The sequence below is a fragment of the Microtus ochrogaster genome, chromosome 7, assembly GCF_000317375.1.
Source record: "Microtus ochrogaster isolate Prairie Vole_2 chromosome 7, MicOch1.0, whole genome shotgun sequence".
NCBI classification, from domain to species: Eukaryota; Metazoa; Chordata; class Mammalia; order Rodentia; family Cricetidae; genus Microtus; species Microtus ochrogaster.
The window spans coordinates 61,365,625-61,389,706 of record NC_022014.1 but is presented as its reverse complement, the minus strand read 5'-3'; the positions used below and the strand labels follow the sequence as shown (position 1 = coordinate 61,389,706).

The following is a 24,082-nucleotide window of genomic DNA, read 5'->3' as shown; positions in this document are numbered from 1 at the left end:
GCTCTTGTAGACCAGGCTGGTCTCGAACTCACAGAGATCCGCCTGCCTCTGCCTCCCGAGTGCTGGGATTAAAGGCGTGCGCCACCACCGCCCGGCTATTTATTTCTCTTTATTTACTAAAGAAGCAGTTTCTTAGTTTGAGATCATTGTATTTGGGGATGAGAAAATGGGAGGCTGTGCACTGAGACTTTTTCCACAGTTGGCCTCTACTTGGGAAAAACAAAAGCCTGATCTTGCCTACATTTTGGGGCACCCAAACAGAGAAGCCGGGAACTTACATAGCACCAGTAGTTTTGACAGTAGTGTCAGTACCCGGACAGCCTTTCGCTCCATTTACTGGGTGCCTCTCCACACTAAGGACTGTTCTCCTCACTGGATCCTGAGATGTAAACCAAAACAGACAAAACTCCCTACTGTGGGGGGACCTTCATAAGAGTAGTGAAAAGGCGATCAAAAATAAACCTAAGAGCTGGGGTTGTAGCTCAGTGGGAGAGAGTGCTTGCCTATCAGGTATGAATTTCTGGGTTCAAGTCTCAGCACTGCAATAATAACAGCAAAAATTAGTTTATGGGAAGTGTTAGAGCGTGGTGTGTGCGATGGGGAAAAATAAGGCAGAGAAAAGAAGATTCAAGTGAGTGGCCATTTGCAGTGCTATTTAGGATGAGCAGAGGAGGCCTGGGTAGAACACACCCCTTCAGCAAGATGTAAAGCAGAGAAGGCTAACACTTAAGGTAACCGGGGGTAAGCACACAAAAAAAGAAAGAACAGACAAGCAGGTGACCACTGTGGTGGGCACAGAATAGAGGTGGAGAGATGGGAGTTAGTTCTCTGCTCGGTAAGGGAGTGGGCCCAGAGTAAAAACTGGAAGCTGCCCACATATGCTGTCGAGAGAGCAGAGGATTAAGGGTTAAAACTGCAGAACACTTTCAAAACTGTTTGAAACACCGAGGAAACTGAGTAAGAGGGCTTGCAGCTGGGTATGAGATCATTGAGCTAGGCAGGAAGAGGTACAGAGCTCTGGGGCAGTGACGGCCGCCTGGCTGGCCTCCTGAAGCCCTTGAGGAATTATACCTAAGGCACTGCTGACCTTTGATGTAGTGCTGACTCTAATTCAGGTAACTGTGACAAACCAAATTATAAGTAAATGTGACTTTGCAATAGGACACTTGGACTTAAGAGACCACCCTGTAGACATGGAGCCGGAAGGGAAGGAACTAAAAAACACTGCTGCTGCCATTTCTTGGTGCCCAGGGATAGAGCTGACTGCCAGCTACAAACCGATCCTATAGATGTGAGGACAGACAAGTGTAATCACCAGCACATGGGACATGTGCAAGGTTGGAGGGGACCCTGGGCAGTGAGAAACAGCTCACAGATGGTCAAGGTCAAAGCTAGTGTCGGGCATGGACGGAGACGCAGCACCTGGTCATCTCTCCGTAGGAATAGGGGACAAGCATAGAGCATGTGGGTCTTCCACTGGGCAGCCATGGAAGCCCAGAGAATTAACCAATCTCCATAGAAACCACTTCGGCCTTTGGCCAGTGTCTGCCATTGCTCTAAAAACTCCTCCATAGCATGGTGCCTTCCCCTCTCTCAGAAACCCCTTCCCAATTCTAAGGAATTTCTCTCACTTTTCCTTCATTTCTCACTTCTGCAATATAACTTTTTTTCTCTGGTTTTTCAAGACAAGAGTTCTCTGTGTAGCCCTGGCTCTCTGGCTATTCTGAAACTCAGGTGAACTTGCCTCTGCCTCTGCCTCTGCCTCTGCCTCTGCCTCTGCCTCTGCCTCTGCCTCTGCCTCTGCCTCCACCACCCAGGTCCTGCTTCTTCATCACCGCTAATTGCTCAGCTCCAGCTGACCAGCATCCAGTCTCCCAGCAATGCGAAGGTGTCACATTAGCAGTTCTGCTATCTTGTTTACCACAGCTGGTTACCCAGCCCTGGCTAATCAGAACCAGAGACTCCTAAGTCAGAGTAACAGATGGCCTGATAGTCTTTAATCTTCCCTCTGAAACCCCAGAAGCCAGGCCGCCATTGTCTGCCCCGCACTCAACATTCTTATCTCCCACACGCTTACAAAACAGCTTACAGAGCTTGTAATACTTAGGGCTTTTCTAGCTCAAAGTTCCAAAGTCCTCCCCTAATCCTCCTCAAAACAGCGTGGTCAGGTCTGCTACAACAATACCCCATGATCCTGGTACCCACTTGTCTTACTTAGAGTTACCATTGCTGTGATGAAGCTCCATATAACCAAAGAAACTAGGGGAGAAAAGGGTTTATTTGGCTTATCCTTCCACACTACAATCCCTCAAAGGAAAGCAAGGTAGGAACTCAAGCAGGGCAGGACCTGGCAGCAGGAGCTGCTACAGAGGTCACGGAGGACTGTTTGCTTGCTTGATCTTCATTGCTAGCTCAGCCTGCTTTTTTTTTTTTTAAAGATTTTATTTTTTTATTATGTATAGTGTTCTGCCTGCATGTATGGCTGATGGCCAGAAGAGGGCGCCAGACCCCATTACAGATGGTTGTGAGTCACCATGTGGTTGCTGGGAATTGAACTCAGGACCTCTGGAAGAACAACCAGTGCTCTTAACCACTGAGCCATCTCTCCAGCCCTCAGCCTGCTTTCTTACGGAACCCAGGACCACCAGTCCAGGAATAGCATCACCCACAATGACAGGGCCCTCCCACATCAACCACTAATTAGGAAAATGGCCGATAGGCTTGCCTTCAGCCTGATGTTATAGAGGCATTTTTGAAGATACGTTTGTAATTATCTTTATGTACAGAAAACTTTGCAGTACATTTAACCCCGTTTAGTGGCAAGTTCTTTGGCCTTTGCCTTTTCCAGCTTGGCAATTCGAGCCACAGAGTTAGGACCCAGGACGCTGCCTCCCCAATGGTGGCGGATCTCATCATATCTGTCGTTGTAATTGGTCCTAATAGCTTCCACCAGCTTGGCCAGAGCACCCTTGTCTTCTGAGTTAACATCTGTGAAGGCAGCAGTGGAACATGTCTTCCTGTGGACCAGGTGCCCCAGCCAGGCCTTTCCATTGACGATGTAGTAGGGGACCCCCATCTTCCGACACAGGGCAGGCAGGAAGACCACCAGCTGGGGGGGGCATCGTGGGCCATTACCACCAGCTGAGCCGCCTTCTCCATTGAGGTGCTGCGTGTACTGACACCCCCTAAAGCCCCCACCCCACTGGAAGGACAGGTGGTCTCCTAGCTGGGACATCCCTTTGCCTGCAGCTTTCCTCTCGGCTTGGCCACCTTTCCCCCTTGGCCACCTTTCCCCCTTGGCCACCTTTCCCCCTTGGCCACCTTTCCCCCTTGGACACCTTCCCCTGGGCTTCTTGGTCAGCTGGAGGAGAGAGCTGGAGGCATTTTCTTGAATGCCCCTCCTCTTAAAGGACATTAGCTTGTGTCAAGTTGACAGAAAATTACCCAGCACAGACAAGGGTCTCACTCTGGATCCCTGACTGGCCTGGAAATGCTGTGTAGACCAGGCTGGCCTCAAACTTGTTATGTGACGATCGAAGTCACAAAATAATCCCACACTCGTTCAGAATTAAATATAATAAATGGCTATTTGTTTGGGGGAAACTCGCAGATCGCTGTCCTGGATCGCAGACCTCTGCGCGAGCGGGGAGCAGGAACTGAGTCTGGCAGCCAGAAGCAGGAGCGTGAGTCCACGCTTTACAGCTGCATTTACAGTATGAGAGACCAGGCCTGGGTGGGCTGGTGTCTGTCTTGGCGGCTGTTGGCCAAAGGAGCTGCTGCAGTACCCACTGTGCTCTCGCTTAGTGATGTGTGCTTTTGTGCTGGAATGTATCGAACGAGATGCCCATCAACCATGTCTTACATTGTTTATTTATGTATCAGGCAGTGTGCGATCATGCTTTTCCAGTAAGGGTGTCTGTGAAAGGGTAGAGGATTGTTGTTCCTGGTTTCGTTTTTCATATCCTTACAAGTTCCCTTGAGATGTTTGCTACCTAGCCTAGATTGTATGTTAATGATTATTTATGAATATATTTGTACTAATAATCCTCGTGTTGAGGTCTCTTGAGTGTAAGTCCAAGGGTAGATGATGTACCCCAACATTTGCTGTTTTGTCAACACCTTTTAACAAAGTTCGTGTTAAAATGCTTAATAGAAGAGAATATAAGAGTAAATACCTTATATGTGTATCTAAAGCAACCTTTTTATCGTACTGATAGAAATATAATAATGTAGGATAATCAGTCTTCAATTGCATATTTCACAGTATTATAGCTTGATGTCCTAATCATATGTATATATTATTTGAAATTCTATGCATCTTCCTGTCCATATTAGTTATCCATTTGTCACTTCATGGTGAAGTATTTCTGTCTGAGGGAATTATCCATAGATGCCTGATAATGTAATATCAATGAGATATATTTGAAAAAAGCTTCTGTTGTATGTGTGTGTGATATGATTGTGAGGTTCTAGGCCTGACAGATATGTGGAGACCGTAACACAACATTGTGATATTGACTTTCGGCTCTCTTCATATGGTGATCAAGATTAGGCTACCAGCCTTGCACATCATACACATTTCCCATTGGGCCATCGCCCTGATAAGTTGAAACATTAAGTCAGTAAAAAGACTGCCTTCTTTTCAGATTGGAAACATGTTTTTCATGTTTATATAGGCTAGAGGATAGAGGAACACCGGACAATTTGAATAATAATACCCTTTCGTGATTGAAAGTGATAAACTGCTATCTCTTTCAAGTATTTGGATACAAACTGGGACATGTAAAGGGTCCCACACTGGGCACCATTCTGTTGACTGAGGTTCTGTCCTGTTGGGTCCTGCAGTCATTCAGTCCCAAAGAATCACACAGAGATCTACATCAATTATAAACTGATTGGCCCAGTATCTCAGGCTCTTCTTTTAACTAATTCTTATAACTTACATTAGCCCATTATTCTTGTCTATGTTAGCCACGTGGTTTGGTATCTTTTTGGGGAGGCAGTCACATCTTACTTTTTCTGCGGCTGGGTCACTACAGCAGAATACGTCCTCTTCCCAGAATTCTCCTGTTTTCTACTTCCTGCCTGGTCACCCTGCCTATATACTTCCTGCCTGGCTACTGGCTAATCAGCATTTGTTTAAAATATAATTGACAGGGTACAGACCATTGTCCCACAGCAATTATGTAGCTAGAAATGACAGTGATCTTCTGCTACTCCAACCTCCTGTTGGTTACAGGTGTGAAACACCACACTAGTGTTTCTTGCATGCTAAACAAGCACTGTACCAGCTGACCCACATCCCCAGACCTCACTGAACTTCTGAAAGAGGTTTCTTCCTCCTTCTTGGACTCTCTAAGATTGACTGTCAGTCTGGGTTTTTTTTTCTTCTTTTCTTTCTTTCTTTCTTTTTTTTTTTTTTTTGAGACAGGATTTTTCTGTGTAGTTCTGGCTGTCCTGGAACTCACTCTGTAGACCAGACTCACCTTGAACCCAGAAATCTGCCTGCCTTTGACTCCCGAGTGCTGGAATTAAACGTGTGTGCTACCACCACCCAGCAGAATGCTAATCTAAAGATGATTAGAATCATAACAATCATAACAATCATTCTGTTGTTCTTAGGTTGTCACGGCCGCCTCACAGAGGCTGGTTACCTGCCTGTATTCAGCAGTCTATGTTCCAATGTAGCATCAGGCAGTGTGTTCTGGGATGTTGTCTAAGGCTAGAAGCCCTCCTAGCTCACTACCTCTGCTCTATGGTCTGATTTCATACCATACTATCTGGACTGTGAAAGCGGACCCTGTGTGTACAGGCTTCTCTCAGGTCTCTATTTTCCCCGTTTTTACTCTACCCTCCCTCCATACACCTGGGGACAGAGACAAAAGGGGCCAGAAGGGAACAATATGAATGGTTGTTTTTCCTCTATGGTCGAGCTTCTATATTTTCTAAGCTGGGCTTTGCCTCCTTTTCCCTTCTCCTCTGCAGGAAAACTGGCTGCTTTGAAAAAAAAATTGGGAAGCTCTATTCCGTCTGTCCCAGGTCTACTGTGTTGTCTGTTCCCACTCACTTTGAAAAGTAAAAATGTCTTAGTTAGGTTTTCTATTGTGGTAAAGAGACACCATGCCCAAGGCAAGTCTTATAAAGGAAAACATTTAATTGGGTCTAGCTAATGGGGTCAGAGGTTTAGTCCATTATCATCATAGCGGGACATGGCGGAGTGCAGGCAGACATGGCGCTGGAGAAGAAACTTGAGAGTTCTACATCTGAATCTGAAGGCACCAGAAGTGAACTGTCACACTGGATGTGGCTTGAACACATATGAGACTTCAAAGCCCCTCCCCTTCCTCCAATAAGGCCACACCTAGTCCAACAAGGTCACACCTCCTAATAGTGCCATTCCCTATGGGCTAGGCATTCAAATAGGCCATACCTATTCAAACCACCACAAAAAACAAAGGAAAGTCTACTTGTTTCTCTCACTTAAAATATAGAACCATAGAGCCACACTAGTTAGGGGCTGGAGAGATGACTTGGTGGTTAATAACACTTAAGCTCCCCTAGCACTTGGGTAAAGTGGCTGGCAACCACTTGTCCCATGGATCTGACACCTTCTGATCTCCTTGGGCAATGCACACCCATGATACGCACACAAACATACAAGCAAAACATCCATACACATAAAAACAAAGGAAAACGTTCAAACGATAATAGAATAAATCTTTGAATAAACAAAACAAAGAAGAACCCAGGAGCCGCTGCCTCTGTAGGTGTGGCGGGTCTGCTGAATAAGCACTGAGCCAGGCTGAAACCCAAACTGATATAAAGCTGTATAAATGTCCTTGTCTGGACACTTAGCTGAACACAGAAAAACAGATCAATCAAACTGGAATTCGCACAGTTACTCTACAATGTTTGCCTTGGTGCTTTCCGCTCTCACTATATTTAGTATATTGTGCTTATGAGCTAGCTCATTACTCTGTGGTAAATTTATTTATTTTTCTTTATTTAATTAATTTTGAGACAGGGTCTCAGTGTATAATCTTGACTGGCCTGGAACTCAGAGATCTGCCTGCCTCTGCCTCTTGTGTGCATGGATTTAAGGCGTACATCACCATGCCCAGCTCCTCTCTGGTAAATTTTTGTGATGTACAAAAATATTTCCATAGCCCTTCACACACATTAGGATGGCTATAATATTCTTTTTTTTTATGTGAAAAATAGCAAGCATTGGTCAGAACGTAGAGAGACTGGAGACTTTCTGCACTGCCTGTAGGGATGCTGTAGGAAATAGTTTGGCAGTTCCTCAAAAAGTTAAACATAGAATTACCATATGGTCCAGCAGTTCTACTTCTGAGTATATTCCCCAAACAACTGAAAGTACAGGGACAAACAGATCTTTTTACTTTAATGCTCATAGTGGTGGTAGTCACATTTGCCAAAGGTAAGAATAAGCCAACTGTTTACCAACAAATGAACGACTAAACAAAGTGTGGTGTGTATACACAGCAGAATATTAGTAAGCCTTAAAAAAGAATGCAGATCTACCCTTGAGACATGCTTACTTTGAAAACATAAGTACCCGAGTTTATTCCCCATAGCACACATTAAAAACAAAACTAACGCCAGGCAGTGGTGGTATACGCCTTTAATCCCAGCACTTGGGAGGCAGAGGCAGGTGGATCTCTGTGAGTTCGAGGCCAGCTAGGGCTACAGAGCAAGTTCTAGGACAGGCTCCAAAGTTACAGAGAAACCCTGTCTTGAAAAACAAAAATCAAAACAAACAACAAAAATAAAAAAAAAATGACTAGGTGTGGTAGCGCATGCTTTCAATCCCGGCACCTGGGAGGCCGACCTCCGAGGCTCGCAAGCTGCAGGCCAGTGAGATACTCTGGCTCAGAGGATAAGGTCTATGTGTTCTGAGAATGACACTGGAAGCTGTTTTCTGGCCTCCACACATAGGGGAGTGTAGTTGACTGTTTCACTCTTTTTCACTCTTCTGGCTCTTTCCTCTTTGCGGGGGGGGGGGGGGCTACCACCCAGTTTCCAAACAAATCCACATGGAGACTTATTATTACTTATGAATGCCTGGCCTTAGCTTGGCTTATTTCTAGCTAGCTTTTCTTAACTTTAATTATCCTGTTTATCTTTTGCCTCTGGGCCTTTACCTTTCTTTAGTTCTGTATGTCTTTTCTTTTCTTCTTATTCTGTGTCTGACTGTGTGGATGGGTGGCTGGCCCCTTCTCTTCTCGCTCCTTGATATCTCTTGCTTCCCTCTTTTTCTCCTATTTATTCTCTTGGTCTGCCAGCCCCACCTATCCTTTCTCCTTGCCTTGCTGTTGGCCATTCAGCTTTTTATTAGTCCAGTCAGGTGTTTTAGACAGACAAAGTAACACAGCTTCACAGAGTTAAACAAATGCAACATAAAAGAATTCAACATATCTTTGCATCATTAAACAAATGTTCTACAGTATAAACAAATGTAACATCTTAAAATAATATCCCACAACATAGGTACACATATGCATACGCACAGGAGCATACAAAATGCAAGTCTGATGGATGCTATAACATGGACGAAACTTGAAAAAAATCTTCCATTAAAAAGAGATTTATTTATGTATGTATATGAATACTTTATATGCATTGTGACTGCACGACAGAAGAGGGCATCAAACAGAAAAAGGCATCAGATCCCATTATTGGTAGTTTTGAGCCACCATGTGGTTGCTGGGACTTGAACTCAGGACCTCTGGAAGATCAGGCAGTGCTCTTAACTTTCCAGCCCCATCTTTCCAGCCCCATTAGAAAACACCTTAATAAGCCAGACACAGAAGCACTAATGTTAATAATTCCACTATGTTAAATTTGCTCTGTTTGTTTGAGTCTCATGTTGCTCAGACTGGTCTTGAACCAGAATTTTATCATCACCCTATTAAAAAAAATCTGAACTGAGTAGTGACCCCTTGTTCTGCTTTTCTGTCTCTGACTGCCTATTCTAAATCCCTAATGTAGCATGCTGTGGTGGTTCACGACTTTAGACTCAACACTGGGGCGGTAAAGGAGGGTTAAGGCCAAGAGTTCAAAGTCATCCTCTGCTACACAGCAGGCAGTGCTCCATTCTCTTGCATCTAGACAGTTTAGTCTTACGAACAGTGTAACAAAGCCAAGGATGTTGGTGCAGGCCTGGGATCTCAGTAACTGTGAAGCTAGGGCAGCAGGATATGCTTTCAAGGCCAGAATCAGCTGCAAAACAACATCCTGTCCCCCTCAAAAAAGTAAGAGTCAACAACAGAAAGTTGTCCAGCTCAGGCTACCAGATTATGAATGAACTGCATCACTTTAACTTTCCCTACATAGACCAGGCTGGCTCAGAACACATAGAGATCTGCCTGCCCTTTGTCGAGTGATAGGGTTAAAAAGGAGTAAAGATGCACTATCACACCTGGCCTGTGAGTTTTTAAATTATGGCTTATTTGGAACTCATCACAGAGAGAGAGAGAGAGAGAGAGAGAGAGAGAGAGAGAGAGAGAGAGAGAGAAAGAGAAGGAGAGATCATCTAAGTATTTTGCCTTGAAACTTGGTGGGTTAGGCTGGATGGTGGTGGCACACACTTTTAATCCCAGCACTAACATGTGATTTCATAGCTAGCCTGGTCTACAAAGCTAGTTCTAGGACAGCCAGGACCTGGCAACAAACAAACAAAAACCAAACTGGGTAGGTTGGGGGCTAGAGAGATGACCCTAAGGGCACTGGTTGTTCTTCCAGAGGACCAAGGTTTGATGTCTAAAGCAAGCAGATATTGTTTGGACACTGGGCTGACAGTTTCTTGGGAATTTTATAACTTTTGCTGGGCTGCATTCACCCCCTCCCCCTTAGTTAGGTCCTGTCTAAAATGGAGTTGCTTCTCAAAATGGGGTTTGTTCTGCTCCTTCATCTCCCAAATGTTGGGGTAAAAGGCATGCGCCACCAATGTCCGGTAGTTTGGTTTGGTGTTTTGAGAACTAATACCGAAGACACCATGTTTGATCACAGGACATAGAAAGATCAAGCTGGACCTGGGATGGAGACTTCCTCCCTGCTGGAGAGGTCTAGTGTAGGTATGTGCTATGCAGGTTGCTAGGGAAGAATTGTTCTCAACAGTCACATGCAGTCGAGGACCCTGTGTGCAATGTTGCTGACTACCCAGGAAAGGTGTGCCCATTGGTGCAACAGTAGCACATCTGTTGACTAATGACCAACCACTTCCTGAGTGGAACTGAGGCCTGCTCCACAGGAAGGAATTCATGGCTGGTCCTGTAAACCTGTTCAAACGCCTGTAACTGGGACGACTTAGTGAGGATCCTACTACTGCTGCTTTGCTAAATGGACAGGATGTGTCTGTAAAATTGCCTTCTAAATAATTACGTTTATCCCCACAGATTACTGGTGTTGTCAGCTTCGGTCAGAGAAGATTCTTTCTGTCCTATGCAGTGGTCACAGCGCTAAGAATAAGTGACTGTTGAATGCTCAGGGATAAATGGGAGATTTATATCACCTCCTCCAAGGTTTAGGGACCATGACAAAAGAGAGAATAGAAGGGATGTAGAAGCCAGAGAGTGGCGTGGGTCGTGACAGACAGCTGTTTTCCAGGCATGAAATGGCCATTGCATTCCTGAAATCCCAACACTGTAATTACCTACACAAGACTGGGTCCAAAAACATCCTGTTATTGACAGGACAGGACTTAACTGACTCCACCCTACCCTGGGGATTGATAGATAGTTAATGTGTAGTGGGGAGGAGAGAAACATTTTCGTCAGTAGGATAGTCACGGGTCAGGTGCCCATGCTGCTATTTATAGTCTAGAATCTCTTACCTGTGCTCCTGTGAACCCCAGTGTAAATCATCTGGACACACACACAAAAGAAAAAGAAAGAAGACAGGACATGGTAGTAAATAGGAACCCATTGGGAGGAGAAAAGGGAGCTGAGCGAACAGGAGGGGTAAGAAAGGGCAATGAGATGGGGGTGTGAGTGGACACTGGAGTGGACCCTCACACTGGACCCCAAATAGGTCCTCCATCTGTTTCTGTCAATGATTTTGTCACAGCAATAAGAAAATTAACAAATACAGTCTGTCTTTCTTTCCTCCCTCCCTCCCTCCCTTCCTTCCTTCTTTCTCTCGCTGAATTATTTGACCATTTCATAGTCAAAATACCAGAGTGAAACATACATTGAAAGAGCTCATTTCAATTCCTGTAGTGCCGAGTATCAGGAGTGGACATAATTGTTGTCTCCGTGATTTATGCTGCTACAGAATGACTAAGACATTGAGAAGAAACTGGCCTAGTGATGCATGACTTTAATCCCAGCACTCAGAAGGCAGAGACAAAGGTTGAGGCAGGTGGATCTCTTTGAGTTTGAGGCCAGCCTTGTTTAAATAGTAAGACCTTGTGTCAAAAACACAAAGAACTGAGACTGTCATCAACAATTATAGAGGTAACATCCTTGTTAAATTGCTAGATCAGAAAGATGCTACATTGAATTCTTGAAATCACACTGAAAAAATTAAATTACATAAATAGCAGGCGTTTATAAGAATAAAAAAAGAGCGGGACGGTGGTGGCATACGCCTTTAATCCCAGTACTCGGCAGAGGCAGGCAGATCTCTGTGAGTTCGAGGCCAGCCTGGTCTATGGAGCTAGTTCCTGGACAGCAGGACTGTTACACAGAGAAACCCTGTCTCAAAAAAAAAAAAAAAAAAAGGCCGGAGATGATGGTGCACACCTTTAATCCCAGCACTTGGGAAGCAGAGGTAGAAGAATCTCTGTGAGTTCGAGGCCAGCCTGGTCTATAAAGTGAGTTCCAGGACAGCCAAAGATACAAAGAAAAACCCTGTCTTGAAAAACTGAGAGAGGGAGAGAGAGAGAGAGAGAGAGAGAGAGAGAGAGGGAGAGAGAGAGAACACTGAATTATTTACTAACATCTCTTTGACTTAATTTCCGTTTCTGTAGAGTCCTATCACAGCCACCACCTATTTAGCTTGAAAAAGATTTATGTGTACTTATGTGTACTAGGCTGCTTCCTATTGTTGTGATAAAAACACCATGACCAAAAACAACTTGGGGAGGAAATAAAGTTGTTATTTCTGCTTGCAACTTATAGCCATCAGGACAGGAAGTCAGGGCAGAACTCAAGGTAGGATCTTGGAGGCTGGAACTGAACTCGAGGCAATAGGGAAGTGTTGCTGATTGCTGGGGACCCTTGGCTTGCTCAGCCTTCTTTCTTATATCTCCAGGATCTGCTGAGAACAGCACGGCCAGAATGCACTGGGTCCTCACACACCAATTATTAATCAAGAAAGTGTCCTCCAGACTTGCCCCTCTCTCCAGAAGGCCATAGCTTATGTTGACAATACAAGAACAAAAAACCCACCAGCACAGTGTGCCTGAGCTTATAGTATGTGCACCATGTGGGAGCAGGTACCTGAAGAAACCCAAAAGGGCATCAAGTCCCCTAGAATTGGAGCCTGTGGTGTGGGAGGAGGGAACTAGGCAGGGTCCACTTCGTGAGCTGCAAGCACTCTTACCCAGTGAGCGCTCTCCAGCTCTGCTTAGCATTAAAAAACAAATCCACTCATTGTAGGTTTTAGCTTACTGTTAGGTTCACTTTTTTACCAAAGTCTTCCAGTAGTCTGAGAATGTACGTCAGACAAACGTAGATTTACTGTAAAGGAATTTTTACTTCTTAAAAAAAAATGGATAAGCTGGGCGGTGGTGGCGCACGCCTGTAATCCCAGCACTCGGGAGGCAGAGGCAGGCGGATCTCTGTAAGTTCGAGACCAGCTCTGGTCTACCAAGGGAGTTCCAGGACAGGCTCCAAAGATACAGAGAAACCCTGTCTCGAAAAACCAAAAAAAAAAAAAAAAAAAAAAAATGGATAAACATACTAAAAAGTTACAATATAAACGGTTTTACCATGAAAAACGAGCTTTCTTCGTGACTCCTAGTCACTGGACAGAGGGTGTTTAAGAAAATTTAAAGCCGGAATCCAATGAAGGATTGCTAGAGTGAAGTGGTTTCCTTGAATATGTCATTTTCTTTTTTCTTTTGATTTTTTGATACAGGGTCTCTCTGTGTGCCAGTCCTGGTTGTCCTGAAATTCGCTTTTTAGAGGAGGCTGGCCTCGAACTCGGAGATCCGCCTGCCACTGCCTCCCAAGTGCTGAGAGAAAAGGCATGCGCCACGCCCGGCCCAACTGTGCACTTCTGTGAAGAAAAAAAAATCAATTCTACACTTTTCCCAGAAGTTCAGGAGGGCTCTCGTCTAAAGCTCAGTGAGACAAGGCTGTGCTGGAGAGCCGCAGAACGCCGTGGAAAAGACTGTCACAACTCCGGCCCCGCCACCCCAGGGATCCGCCCTTCGGGAACTCGCACCCGCCGCCCCTCAGGTGGTCCCAGCTCTTTCTCCCAAGTTTTCCGCCTGCCGCATTCCTTCCCGGGCGCGTCGGCGCGCGCTGACGTCATGACGCCGTACACGCAGCCCCGCCCCTGCAGAGCTCGGGGCCGGGACGGAGCCGGGTTTGCGCTCCTTCCCGGAATGTGAGGCTCTGGGTTCGGCAGTGCACTGCGTTCGCCCCGGTCTTCCCGGTATCCCGCGGCCGCCGTCGTCGCCGGTGCTCGGTTCGCGCGCGCACACGGAGGCCAGGCGGCCGGGGCCGTGAGGCGCGCCCTCGCGTGGCCGCCGCCCCTCGGAAGCCTCCGGGGCCGCACACGGGTTCGCTACGGAGGGAGGCGGGGGCCTGCGGGAGGAGGCGGAGGAGGAGCGAGGGAAGATGGCGGCCGTGGAGCTCGAGTGGATCCCCGAGACGCTCTACAACACCGCCATCTCCGCTGTCGTGGACAACTACATCCGCTCGCGTCGCGACATCCGCTCCTTGCCGGAGAATATCCAGTTCGACGTTTACTACAAGGTACGACCTACCTGCTCGGTCGGACCCCGCTGCCGCCTCTGGGCCGCACCCCCTTCCACGTCCGCGGCCGGGCCCGCAGCCCTCGAGGCAGGGTCCCCTCGGAGACCGACTGCTGTGGCGGCTTTCCGATACCCCGCCGTCCCCGCGTCTGTCCCCCGACCTGTGCGATCCGGGGGGTTCTTGTGCGAGTGCTGCCCGCCATCCTCTCAGAGGCCCTGTTTAGGCCCACGGGAAATGCCCGGCTCAGCACGGTCCCACTCGGTCCTCCTGTCGCTGGGGTATCCTCCGCCCTGTCCTCTTTAGTGTCAGCCTGAGCTGGACTTTTTTTTTTTTTTTTTTCTGTGATCCCCCCCCAGTTCTCCCCGGCACTCGTCCCCCCCCCCCCCGTACTGCTTTTCATTTTTTTCCTCCCTCCTCTGGTCGGAGTTCTGTCCATTTTTTTCCTTTCTTCCCTCTCAAAACGAAGTGATTTACTTAGGGATTATTGGAAACGGTCTGTGGGCTTCATTTGCATGTTTTTGAAAGCTTTTTGTGTGATTTCAGGTTTTGTTTTGATTTTTCTGCTTAGACTCGGTGTTGAGTTAGGGATTTCACTAACAGGGGAGTGTGGACCAGCTCTTTAGAAAGGACGCAGTGAAAATCACCGAAGGAAATAAGTAGAAATTATGCCCACGTATATGAAAATTGTAATTCTGCAGCATTTCTAAATTGCTCCCCCTCAAAAATCTGAACTGAAAGTCTTCCAAGTTACTCTTCAAGGAGTTTCAAGGGTAGGTGTCCTTAGACGTGGACAATTTTTGCAGTGTTCTGAGAGGGAGGAGAACTTTGGGAACTCGGAGCCTCCCTTTTCCTCTCCCCACATTTGAGTGTGAACACTGGATTCATTCACTGACTCCTGCTTTGAGTCAGCGAGAACTCCAGTTTGCAGTAGCCACCTTTGCAAAATATGACCAGCAGAGGTTTTATTTTTATTTTTAGATTTTTAAATACTACTTGATTAGTAAGTTGTCTCCAGTGGTGTAATTTGATATTTAGCAGATGTGTACGTTCATTTATGTATGTGTAGTGTTTTAGGGTGTTTGCTTTATTAGAGAGATTTTCTGCTTTTTTCAGCTTGAGAACATTTTTTCAGAATTAGCAACTGACATACTGCAGTCTATAAAATCCTGCTGCTTTGCACCAGCTCCTAACATTTAAAATCATTTCCCTCCTAAGTATTTGGAGAAGATTCATTTTGACAACGTGTAGTATAATTTTTGGATTTAGAAGAAAACCTTCCTCCATTCCAAATGGTTTTGATACACTGATTTACTTTCGTGTGTAACTGATATTAATTTTATGCATTTAAGCTACATTTATCCCAAGGACAAATTAGTCTGCTATTCTCAAACCTGGAAAACTGCTGCAGTGTGTGCTATTTCTGTCAGTTTTATTAAATCGTATGCAGACGTGTACACCTTTTGGAGCCAATCACTGGGAATCTAACCAGGAAAGAATACTTTTACTACTTGAATTCTGTCGAAATTCTTTAGTCTCTTTTATTTTCGCTAAAAAGAAAGCTTTTCCTTTGAAGATTATTAGTGTGAGCAGTTAGTGTTCTTGTCATGTGTCTGGTCTTCATGGGCTTCAGTTTTCTTCTTTTGGGTACACTGTACTATTTTATGGTTAGAAACTTGATGTGAACCCTGGTGCTGAGCTGGGAGCAATGTTAATACTTTCCTCTTTCTACATTATTGTGTTTAAGCCTTGCCATTCAAATGAGAGGTAGAGGATTGAGAAAAGGTTTCAACTGTTGTAGGCCTGTCTGTCCTGGAATCTGTAGACCAACCAGATTAGCCTCTTTTTGGTTTTTTGAGACAGGGTTTCTCTGTAGCATCCTGGAACTAGCTCTTGTAGCCCAGGCTGGCCTCGAACTCACATAGATCCTCCTGCCTCTGCCTGGGATTAAAGGCGCCACCACTGCCCCCCTCAGGTTAGCCTCTTGACTCACAGAGATAAACCTGCTCTGCCTCACTGGTGCTGGGATTTAAGCCCAAGGCACAGGTCATATATATATGGAGTTCCAAAGTAGCCAGACCTACATTGAGGGATCTCATCTCAAAAAATGAAGAAAATAAAAATAAAGGCCTAAGCCACCACCTTGGCAACAAAATTTTCATTTTGATACAATGTTTCACTAAGTTGCCTGGTATGGCCTTGAATTACCCCCCTCCCCTTCTTTCTTGTTTGGAGACAGGGTTTTTCTCTGGGTAGCCTTGGCTGTTCTCAGGCTGGCCTTGACCCAGACATCCACTTGCCTCTACCTCCTGATTGTTGGAATTAAAGACATGTGCCACCACCACACTGCTTAAGTTGCTTTTTATTTTTATAAAGCTTTATTTATTTATTATGTGTACAGGACATTCCTTCCATGTGTGCCCGCATGCCAGAAGGGGGCACCAGGTCTCATTACAGATGGCTGTGAGCCACCATGTGGTCGCTGGGAATTGAACTCAGGACCTTTGGAAGAGCAGTCAGTGCTCTTAACCACTGAGCCATCTCTCCAGCCCCAAGTTGCTTTTTAATATAGCATATATTTGGCTATAGAAATGCTCAGTGGTTAAGAACACTTGTTCTTGAAGAGGACTGGGGTTCACTTCCCAGCGCCCACATGGTAGTTTACAACCATCCATAACAATATGATATACAAGCAAAGCACTCATACACATAAGATAAAATAAATAAAATTTTTAGCCAGGTGTAGTAGCACAAGCCATTTTAATCTCAGCACTGGGGAGGCAGAAGCAGGTGGCTCTATGTGAGTTCCAGAGCAGCCGGAACTACAGATGAGACAGGTTGTGGTGATCTGAGGTACCTGTATAGGTAAGTTTGCAAGGAGTGACTGTCATGGATTAGGAGCTAAGAAACTTGCTCATGGTAAGGAGTAGTAGTCTTGAGATTTTTGTAGGAAAGCTAAACAGAAGGTGGAGATAACTGCTGAATTCTGTGGTAGGAAAAACTGGCTAAAATACACGAATGAATTTACCAGTAGTAAATAGGTGGCTATATAAAAGTTGATACCCTACAAAATAAATGACTTTTATTCCTAATGTTTTTCTCCAAGGGTGGAATCATTTTGGCATAGAAATGGATAGAGCATACTGAAAAATTGTAAAACAGTGTACAGATTGATTAATAAGGCTAGGTGTCAGAAACCTAGTATTTGAGGGCCTGCGATAGGAAGATCACAAATGCAGGGCCTCCGTAGCCTGCATATGGAGACTGTGTCTCAAAGACAAAAAAAGCAAAAACTTAGAAAGTAAATTGGAGCTGAATTTGGTGACTCATTCTGTGATTCCAGGACTAGGGAGGTGGAAGAGACAGGAGGGTCATTGCAGAGTTTAAGGCTAGCCAGGACAACAGTGGTAGGCTCTTTCTCAAAATTAATTGACTAATTTATTAAGATTCTTAAAGATTTATTTACACAGTGTTCTGCCAACACCTATCTCTGCAGGTCAGAAGAGAAGATCTCATTACAGATGGTTGTGAGCCACCATGTGGTTGCTGGGAATTGAACTTAGGACCTTTGGAAGAGCAGGCAGTACTCTTAACTGCTAAGCCATCTCTCTCCAACTCTCCTTAATTTTTTAATTATTTAGGACTAAATTATCTGAAGGAGTGGCGGTTGGAGTTCTATAGCACAATGGTGTCTATCTTGTCATATAATAGAGGGCTGTCATGGTCATGAAAGGAAAGAACTGTGTGGCCATTGAGTAGTAGACAGGCTTTTTGGGAATCCAGGCTCAGATGGTGACCACAGACTTCCAAAAGATCTTTCCAGTGGTCACAGGTTCTATATAGGCCTGACTTGGTTGGCCACCAACATCGAGACAGTTGCCCAGAGCCTCAAGTTCCAGCTGAACCTGTATGACTTCAAGGAAGGTCATATCGAGTCTTATATCCTCATGACATGGTGGCTAGCCTATTTGTGTCCCTACTCCACAGAGCCTGTCATTGGGTTGGATCTGAAGACTTTTAAGCCCATCATTTGCTCTCTAGACCTCAATGGCTGCCCATGGTGATTGATGACTTTGTGGTCAGTGGTACCTGCTCCGAACATAGGATGTTTGATTCTCTCTGGGAGCCCAACATGGATCTAGTACACCTGTTTGAAACCATTTCCTAAGCCATACTGAATGCCGTGGACCCCCAGGCATTCAGGACACATCAAGCATGGGTATCATTGTGCTCATTGAAAATGACAAGATCACCAAGATACTGAATGCCCAGCAGGACTAACCTTGTGCCTGGTCCCACCTCCCTTTTGTTTGTTCGGTTTTTAGACCAGGCTGGCCTTGAACTCACAGAGATCCGCCTGTTTCTGCCTTCCAGTGCTGAGATTAAAGACACTTGCCACCACCGCCTGGGCTCTGTTGCTTTTCTTTTCAGTAAAATTGCCTTTCTTTCATTTTTGGTTTTTTGAGATAAGGTTTCTGTGTAAAAACCCAGGCTGTCCTGGAACTCACTTTGTAGACCAGGTCTACCTGCATCTATCTGCCTCCTGAGTACTGGGATTATAGGTGTGTGCCACCACTGCCCAGCTCAAATTGCCTGCCCCCCCCCTCTCAGGAAACTGAACCAAGAAAAATCTGAAGCGCAGTGATTGGGAGAGATGCATTTTAAGATAGCTGGGTATATTAAAACGCTACATATTTTAATATACCATGACATTGGCACAATGACAGTAGAGTGAGAGATTGGTTATTGAGTATAATAGAAGCCCAGAAAGAAACTAAAACAATTTGAAGTTTCATTACATAATGATGTTAAGAGAGTACTGTATTTCAAATCATGGGAAAAGATTTTTGAGATGCTTTGTTTAGATGAGTGGCTCTTTGGTATGTAAGTTAGACCACTATATCAGATTAAGTACCAAAATTAACTCCGTGGATTAAATTTTTAAGTATACCTATTAAAATTAACAGAATAAATTATTGGGTCTGCATCTTACATGGAGAAATGACTGGAATATATCATTTAAAGAAATTTTAAAGATAATTTAAAAATTACAAAAGCATCACATAAAAATATACAAAGGAAGCCGGGTGGTGGTGGCGCACGCCTTTAATCCCAGCACTTGGGAGGCAGAGGCAGGCGGATCTCTGTGAGTTCGAGACCAGCCTGGTCTACAAGAGCTAGTTCCAGGACAGGCTCCAAAACCACAGAGAAACCTTGTCTTGAAAACAAAAAAAACAAAAAAAAAACAATATATATATATATATATATATATATATATATATATATATATATATACACACACACATACACAAAGGACTCTCTCTGCCTGATTGCTATTATCATGGACACGAGCCCATCAAGCTCGCTAGAGTAACCAAAATGCTGGGCAGGACCGGTTCACAGGGACAGTGCACGCAGGTACACGTGGAATTTATGGATGACATCTAAATGTCAAAGGTCCCATTCGAGAGGGAGATGTACTCTCCCTAATGGAGTTAGAAAAGGAGGCTCGGAGGTTGTGTTGACCTTCCTGCTGGGTCCTGAGTGTTCACCACTTGGCCCATGATGACCTGCAACTATTAAATAAAACATTTGTATTGTTTTGAAAAAATATATTTGCCAACTGCAGTGCCTGCCATCTTGGCACAGAAAAGACTTTTCTAAGTTCAAAACCAAAAGCCTGGAATAAAAAGCACAAGGACCTGAATTTAGTTGTCAGAACAGGCAGGCAGGCTCCCTGAGACTCACTGGCCAGCCAACCAAGCCTAGGGTGAGCTTCAGGCCAGTGTAAGACTCTTCCTCAAAAAATAGCTGAGGTGGTCAGTGTTCCTGAAGACTGTCCTCTGTGTGTTCTATGTATCTACAGCTGAAGCTTGTGCACCTCACACACCCAGTAAAAATAAAACCCTAAAAGAAAAAAAAGAATTTGTTTTTTTTTTGTTTTGTTTTGTTTTTTGTTTTTTTTCGAGACAGGGTTTCTCTGTGGCTTTGGTGCCTGTCCTGGAACTAGCTCTGTAGACCAGCCCGGTCTCGAACTCACAGAGATCTGTCTGCCTCTGCCTCCCGAGTGCTGGGATTAAAGGTGTGCGCCACCATCTCCCGGCTGAAAAAAAAGAATTTTAAATGATAAAAATTATTACAGTGTTTGTGGGAGTACAAATCAATATATACTTTTTTTTTTTTTTTTGTTTTGGTTTTCTTTTTTTTATTTATTTTCTGGGTTTTTTTGATACAGGGTTTCACTGTAGCTTTGGAGCCTGTGCTGGAACTAGCTCTTGTAGACCAGGCTGGCCTTGAACTCACAGAGATCCACCTGACTCTGCCCTCCAAGTCCTGGGATTAAAGGCGTCTGCCACCACTGCCTGGCTTTGGTTTTGGTTTTCTGAGACAGGGTTTCTCTGTGTATCCCTGGCTGTCCTGGAACTCATTATATAGACCTTTAGCCTCAAACTCAGAATCCACCTGCCTCTGTCTCCTGAGTGCTAGGATTAGGCTTCATCTGTGATGTTTTAGTAACTAACATTCTAATATATTGCGTGTCTAATTTCAGTTTATTTGTTTTAGTCAAGACCCTGTATCCCACTACTTAATGGCTCTCTTTTTTGGAGACAGAATCTCATGTAGTCCAGGGTTGTTAAGAACAACCCTGTTCTGATCCTTGTGCACCACCACACACAGGGCTGCCAAGTGCTCTATTAACTGAGCTACAGCCCCAGTTCTTTTCAGTGGTCCTGGAAAATACCTTTCATGTGCCAATGTTGGAAGTATACAGTGTATAATGATGTGTAATGTATGTGCACTTGCATCTGTGTCTACCACGATCAGAGAAGACATTGTAGGCCCTACTTTATCACTCTGCCTTATCTTGAGAGAGTTTCTGTTAGCCAACAAGTTCTAGTGGTACTCTTGTCTGTGCTCCCTTAATGCTGGAATTATTCTCGCATCACATTAGTGATGGGTGTTTGAATTTAGGTCCTCTTTTTTTTTTTTTTTTTTAGATTTTATTTATTTATTATGTATACAACATTCTGCCTCCATGTATGCCTGCAGGCCAGAAGAGGGTACCAGATCTTATTACAGGTGGTTGTGAGCCACCATGTGGTTGCTGGTAATTGAACTCAGGTCCTCTGGAAGAACAGTCAGTGTTCTTAACTGCTGAGCCATCTCTCTAGCCCAATTTAGGTCTTCTTGGTTGGGCAACAAGTACTTTTATCCACTGAGCAATCTCCTCAGGCTAGATATCTCTGTTAAGTGTTATTTTAGCTGTAAATTCACCTCCTCCTTCTCCTCCTTCTTTTCATTTCTTGCTTTTTTTTTTTTGTTTTTTTTAAAGAAATGGGTTGTGTTGTCCTGTAAGCAGAATTTCCTAGTCTGGAATTTCAGTGGTTGCTATATGAAATGTTACTATCTCCCCACACACACCTGGATGCTCTTACATTTGTCTCTGTGGGAACTTTGTGAATTTCTTGGTTCATACCCGATTTGTTTGGTTTTGTGAGTGTGGTTGTACTGTGTGCAGTGTAGGTGTGTATGAGGAAGCCAGAGGTTAACCTTGGGTATTTCTCAGGAGCTGTGTACCTTGGTCCTTTTGTTGTTTGTTTCAGACAGGGACTTAAGAGAGAGATGTGCCTGTTTCTGCCTCCTGAGTAAAGGAATATACCACCATGTCCTGCTTCACCTTGTTTTTGGAGAAGAGTCTCTCTTAGCCATGTAGATTTTTCTACTTTTGTATAGCTTCAAACCCAGATGTTTACACAAGAGTTGTAATATTTTTACCTTGTGTTTCTCTGTTTAAAAAGGGTTGGATGTCTGCATCTTTCACTGCTATTTGTCATAATTCCACAAGTTTTATTTACTCCCGTTCTTTTGCAGAAGTCAACTGAAATTATTTCTTGGGGAGAGTATTTAATTTATCTTCTTAAACTTCTTTAGCTACCTTCCTAAATCAGTTAGGATTGTTTTTCGTCTCTGATAGATGATGATTAATTTTGTAGATCAGAGAATAGTTTGTTTTTTTTTTTTTTGCTCTGGGATGTGTATGGGGGTCACCACTATTTTCTTCAAACTAGCATGGTGCCTTATTAAAATATTCAGAGACATATTGAGTTGATAAAAGTGGGGCTGGGGTAAAGTACATGTGTAAAACCAAGGGTTTGGTCCCCAGCACCAAAAATAAGGAAAAATAACTAGAATGCTCCTTGTTGTAGCATTTTGGTATTTGCTATCAAAACCATGAAGATACAACAGGTGCAGAGAGCTCTGGGTTTTATGAAATGAATCTTCCTTGATCTGATGTTAAAATAGGAAACACCTATTTTTATCTATAAATTAAAGCAACCATATTCAGAATTTGTTCTCAGTTTTTCCATTTTTGTCATAGTCTCCTAAGTAGAAAAGTGAAGTTGCTGTTCTACCAGCTACTAGCACTTTGCCTAAAAAAAGTTACTTAAATCACACATATATGGCAGTCAACAAAGAGACCCTACAACTGGACAGGTACAGGGGCAGAGAATAAGACTGTGCACTGCATAGCTCATACCACCCGACTCCCCGCAAGGTTCATGGCTCATTGTAGAGTAAGGGACTGAAAAGGCTGTAAGAGTCTGAGATTGTAGGTAATCACAATGAAACAGAGCAGTTGTGACAGCATGCACAAGTCCTGCTTCAAGCTAAATGAAATATCAGCATGGGGGTGAGGAGGTGAACATGAATTCCCACCCCTGTCTCCACTGGGAGAGGAAGAGTTGATTTTCTTTAAGGATGTGGTGCTTGGAAACCAATCCAAGCACCAGTGGATGGCCCTACAACCAGGAGAATATGTGTAACACAAGCTGAACTTTATGCACACACACACACACACACACACACACACACACTTTTAAAAAGGAACAAAGTTGTGTTGCCGTGAAGGGAGCTGGATCTGGAAGGAATTGAGGAAGGCAAGATTGACTATGACCAAAATACATTGTGCGACATTCTCAAAGAGGGCTGGAAAATAGGGGCACGCCTTTAATTCCACCACTTGGGAGTCAGGCAGGTGAATCTCCATGTTTGAGACCAGCCTGGTCAACAGAGCAAGTTCCAGGATAGCCAGGGCTATACAGAGAAACCCTGTCTCGGGGTGGGGGACAAATAACAAAAAACCTTGATCATTAGACTGGCTATAGTGATACACACCTGTAATCCCTAGGACTCTGAATCTCAGCCGCAGGATAAGAGGCTAGAGGATCACAAATAGCTGGACAGTGAGTTCATGGCCAACCTGGGCTACAGGAAACCTTGTCTCAAAAACCAACAGAAAACAAAAATTTCCTCTTTTTGTGGGAGTGGGGGTTGAGATAGGGTTGAGATAGGCTACTCTGTGTAGCCCTGACTGTCCTGGAATTCACTCTGTATCCCAATCTAGCCTCTACCTCTGAGTAATGAGATCAAAGGTATGGTCCACCCCTTGTCTCAGAAATCCCCTCTTAATTGAGCAGTTCATTTTTTTAGACTAATAATTTATCCAGTAGGAACTGTACATAGGCAAACCTTACTTTGGAAACTAAAACACCAGGGATGCTGCCTACTCCTGGATCCTCCAGGGTGAGAAGAAGGCCAAGAAGTCTTGAAAGAAAAGGCCAGAAACAGGGTACATCTGGTGAAGAGGCAGATTAGATAGTGCAAACTTCTATTTAAAAAAAAAAAAAATCTATTTGCAAGGGCTACAAGGTGGCTGAAGAGATTGAGGCCTTGGGGGAAAAGAAGGAACCAAGTAGATAGAAGGTGTGTTTCCATCCCTCTGCCCTTAATTTCTTTCCTCTCCACATCTAGTTAGATTCTCTTTAAAAGTCCACTGCAGAGTTGAAACTGTTAAGGGAGGACCCAGAGGCTGGTAAAATTCATTTACCTCGGTACTGTAGAGATGGTTCAGAGATTAAGAGCACTGAAAAAAAAAAAAGAAAGAAGAGATTAAGAGCACTGACTGCTCTTCCAGAGGTCCTGAGTTCAGTTCCTCACAACCACGTGGTGGTTCACCAACCACATGGTGGCTCACAACCATCTATAATGAGATCTAGTGCCCTCTTCTGGTAGGCAGGGATGCCTGCAGACAGAACACTGTACACATAGTATATAAATCTTTTTTTTTTTTTTTT

At 44.4% G+C, this 24,082-nt stretch overlaps 1 protein-coding gene and 2 pseudogenes across 1 annotated transcript in view; 2 read left to right on the top strand and 1 right to left on the bottom strand.

Moving 5' to 3' along the window:
• Positions 1-2,803: 2,803 nt before the first annotated feature.
• On the bottom strand, positions 2,804-13,503 carry LOC101991082 (annotated as a pseudogene).
• Positions 13,504-13,536: 33 nt separating this feature from the next.
• Positions 13,537-24,082, top strand: part of Appbp2 (amyloid beta precursor protein binding protein 2) — a 41,506-nt gene continuing 30,960 nt past the window's right edge. The window contains exon 1 of the mRNA XM_005350448.2: positions 13,537-13,949. Coding sequence (XP_005350505.1) covers positions 13,812-13,949 — 138 coding nt within the window. The 5' untranslated portion in view covers positions 13,537-13,811. The remainder of the gene's footprint in view (positions 13,950-24,082) is intronic.
• LOC101990510 lies at positions 17,632-18,227 on the top strand (annotated as a pseudogene).